This window comes from Sinocyclocheilus grahami, unplaced genomic scaffold (assembly GCF_001515645.1).
Source record: "Sinocyclocheilus grahami isolate Dianchi unplaced genomic scaffold, SAMN03320097.WGS_v1.1 scaffold2251.1, whole genome shotgun sequence".
Classification (NCBI taxonomy): domain Eukaryota; kingdom Metazoa; phylum Chordata; class Actinopteri; order Cypriniformes; family Cyprinidae; genus Sinocyclocheilus; species Sinocyclocheilus grahami.
In genome coordinates, this window is record NW_015507430.1 from 21,180 (window position 1) to 24,677 (window position 3,498).

Consider the following 3,498-nt stretch of genomic DNA (forward strand, 5'->3'; position numbering starts at 1 on the left):
TCTGCCGTCTGTTTCCTTTCGCGCAGCACAAAAATGAACCGAAACTCTGCATACTAGGCTACTTGTTGCACAGTTTTTCTTTCATTTTCTTATATTTTTACTTAAATAATAAATTATTTCTCGTATAGGCCTATTTATTATTATTATATGAATATATTAATATTATTATTAATATATATATATATAGCCTAGCTTTATGTTTTTCTCCGCTTGCAGAAGCGCTGCAGGTGCGTGATGTGATATGATGACCATGTGAATCCTCATGTTCTGTTGTTTGCTGCTTTTTGCGCATGTAAAATTAATCCCCGGGAAACAAATGTTAGTATTTTTATCGGTTCACAGACACTTATCCTTTCTAATTTAATTCAATTCTAATTTAAAATAATCTTGTCGGTTAATGGTTAATAATCGGTTAACGAGTGTCGGTTGTCGGTTAGGAAAAATAACCGAAATGAACATCCCTAGTGTTAAAACATCTTTCTGATATGTTTCAGTTACGTGCTAATGCGCTCATTAAACGTGGAAGCATGTACATGCAGCAGCAGCAGCCCCAGCTCTCCACGCAAGACTTCAACGTGGCTGCAGAGATCGACCCCCGTAATGCAGACGTCTACCACCACAGGGGACAGGTATGATGATTTCACATACATGTTGGAATTTTCATCTAAAGAAATGCTTAAAAGCAAGCCCTTATGTAGAATGTTAATATTTTAGCTGTAATCTTCATTTACAGTTTTTGAAGAATCAGGTGCCGTTGTTACTGCAATAGCAACTCAGATCCCTGCTGGGTTCATGACCCTCCTGAGTTAATGACCTTGTCACCTCAAATATATTTTCTGGCCTGCTTAAAATTCTGGGTAGAGGAGACTGTTGTGAGCTGCTTGCTATGAAGAACTGACTACCCAAAGTCCTACATGGATCTAATCCATGCTAACTGTGTGACAAATTGTTTTATTTGTATTCTATTAAATGTAATAATAATTAACTTGCTGAGACAAAAGAGTTTTCTGAGTATAAATGTTTCTCACTGAAGCTGTGCCTAAACATAGATATGCTTTCTCTGGAAAGCCCAGAAGAGAAAATCACACAGGCTAAAAATGACTGCATGAGTCTGGTCATAATTACAGTTGTGTATGTTAGTGGTGTGAATGTATAATTTAACACATTGCATTTTTTATTATTTGACACCGCAGAGTGTGATGTCATATCACGACTGTTGCATGCTCAAAGTCTAGTGTGACCGTGGCATTAATCAGTCAGTTTGACGGGCATCTTACAGAAGAGTTAAAAAAAAACAGTAGATGGGAAATTCCCTGTGAAAATACCCATTTTGAGTCAGCTAATGACTTCTGGACAATTTGGAATGTTTCTGTCTTTAACATTCTTGAGATGGCATTCACCAATTTACCTTAAGATGTTTGTACACCATAGCAACTACATGGAATTTTTGACGCTCATTTTCATTATACAGTTTGCTTTGCAACATTGCTACTACTACTGTTAATTAGCAACATCGAACTTGTTAAAATATCTTGATAAACCTATTGGTAATATTTTAATTTCTCAGTTGAAGATTCTGCTGGATCAGGTAGAGGAGGCTGTGGGAGATTTTGATGAGTGTATAAAACTTCGACCAGACTCTGCGCTTGCCCAGGCCCAGAAGTGTTTTGCATTGGTAAGTACCACAGGAGGGTACTGCTTGCGCATAAATATCTTTATGCTGGTACTCTTCATGAAGATGTTAGAATGAGATGATACTTTTGCTTAAAATGGATGTGGTCTAATGCTATTGACTTTCAACCAAAACAACCTGATATGAGCAATTCTGAATTTTACTAATTGTAAAAGTGGTATGAACTTTATAGACTTTTTTTCTCATAGTACCGACAGGCCTACACTGGAAACAACCCATCCCAGGTTCAGAAAGCCATGGATGGTTTTGAGGACGTCATTAGGAGGTTTCCAAAGTGTGCTGAGGGCTATGCTCTGTATGCACAGGTATTGCTCACCTTGATTGCATAAAACAATTTATAAAATTGTGCTTTATCATTCTTTACTTAACTATAATGTATTGTCTTTGTTTTTTTTGTTTTTGTTTTTTCTTTTTATTTGATAGGCACTAACAGACCAGCAACAGTTTGGTAATGCAGATGAAATGTATGACAAATGTATTGAACTAGAGCCTGATAACGCCACAACATATGTCCACAAAGGGTTAGTTTGATCTATTTTGTACTTATAGGATCCTGTTAATCTATTCATGTTCAACAAAGTAAATACTAATCAGTTGTGTTTGTTTTGCAGTCTGTTGCAGCTTCAGTGGAAACAGGATCTGGAAATGGGTCTTGAACTGATTAGCAAAGCCATCGAAATTGACAATAAATGTGACTTTGCTTATGAAACTATGGGAACCATTGAAGTCCAAAGGTTTGTGACGTTACATTGCTTCCCCTTTTTTCTGTACTTTTTTCTATTCCTAATTTGTAAGTCCTTGATTATATTGAAACGTTTGTTTGGCTATTACAGCCTTTTGGTTTTAGTTTCGGACAAAACTTAAAAAAAATAAAAACAATATCAATTTTTTTCCACAGGGGTAATCTGGACAAGGCTATAGACATGTTCAACAAGGCCATCAACTTGGCCAAGTCAGAGATGGAGATGGCCCATCTCTACTCCCTCTGTGATGCTGCTTATGCCCAGACGGAGGTGGCCAAGAAGTATGGGCTCAAGCCTCCCACGCTATAACTCTTGCCTCTTTTCACCACCCTCTACTGCCAGGCCACAGTACATATCCCATAACCCATTTTTTTTTATACTTCATTATAATAATTATCAATGAAAAGGATGGCCCAACAAGTTCTGCTACCACGCTTACACCAGTTTTTATTTGAGTACTGGAAGGTGGCACAGAAAATGGAGGAGGAGCAGCAAAAGTAAATAAGATAAAGCAGAAAGCAAGCAAGTGAAAAAGACTGATGGCTGCTTTGTTTGATATCAAATCATCGGTGCCATAGCTCACATCCTCCCTCACTGAGTATGGCTTAAGCTATCTTGCAACTTGCAACAGTACTCATTTGTTCATGTTCAGCCTCCCCTGCCAATTGGTGTGACAAATGTGAATCTTTTTGATTATATAATCTTAATTTAATGGTCAGCTATGGACAATGGGGTCTTTAATCAGTACTTTTTACTTTTTTTTTTTTTTTTTTTTTTGTTCCTGCATTGAAGAAAAGTAGATTTTTGTTTGTATATGCTGTCAATTATAGTTAAATATATATATTGCTTATCAGTTTTTACTCAAATATAGTAAAAATCGGTATCGGCAGATCACACTAACAAAAAAAATCGGAAATCGGAGTCTGCCAAGAAAATTGCAATCGGTGCATCTCTAGTCAAAACGTTGCAAAAGGTCAAAGTTTTAGGTCGACGCATATAGCAGAGAATTGCTTGACATTAAAAAGAGTTAAGTGCAATAAGTTGCAGAAAACAACTCTTTGC

The 3,498-nt window shown here is 36.8% G+C and overlaps 1 protein-coding gene across 1 annotated transcript in view; it reads left to right on the forward strand.

Annotated features, from left to right (window-relative positions):
* LOC107574490 (mitochondrial import receptor subunit TOM70-like) overlaps positions 1-3,205 on the forward strand; it is a 24,063-nt gene extending 20,858 nt beyond the window's left edge. Inside the window, exons 8-13 of the mRNA XM_016260931.1 lie at positions 495-629; positions 1,568-1,675; positions 1,882-1,998; positions 2,117-2,214; positions 2,305-2,427; positions 2,592-3,205. Coding sequence (XP_016116417.1) covers positions 495-629; positions 1,568-1,675; positions 1,882-1,998; positions 2,117-2,214; positions 2,305-2,427; positions 2,592-2,745 — 735 coding nt within the window. The 3' untranslated portion in view covers positions 2,746-3,205. The remainder of the gene's footprint in view (positions 1-494; positions 630-1,567; positions 1,676-1,881; positions 1,999-2,116; positions 2,215-2,304; positions 2,428-2,591) is intronic.
* Positions 3,206-3,498: the final 293 nt, after the last annotated feature.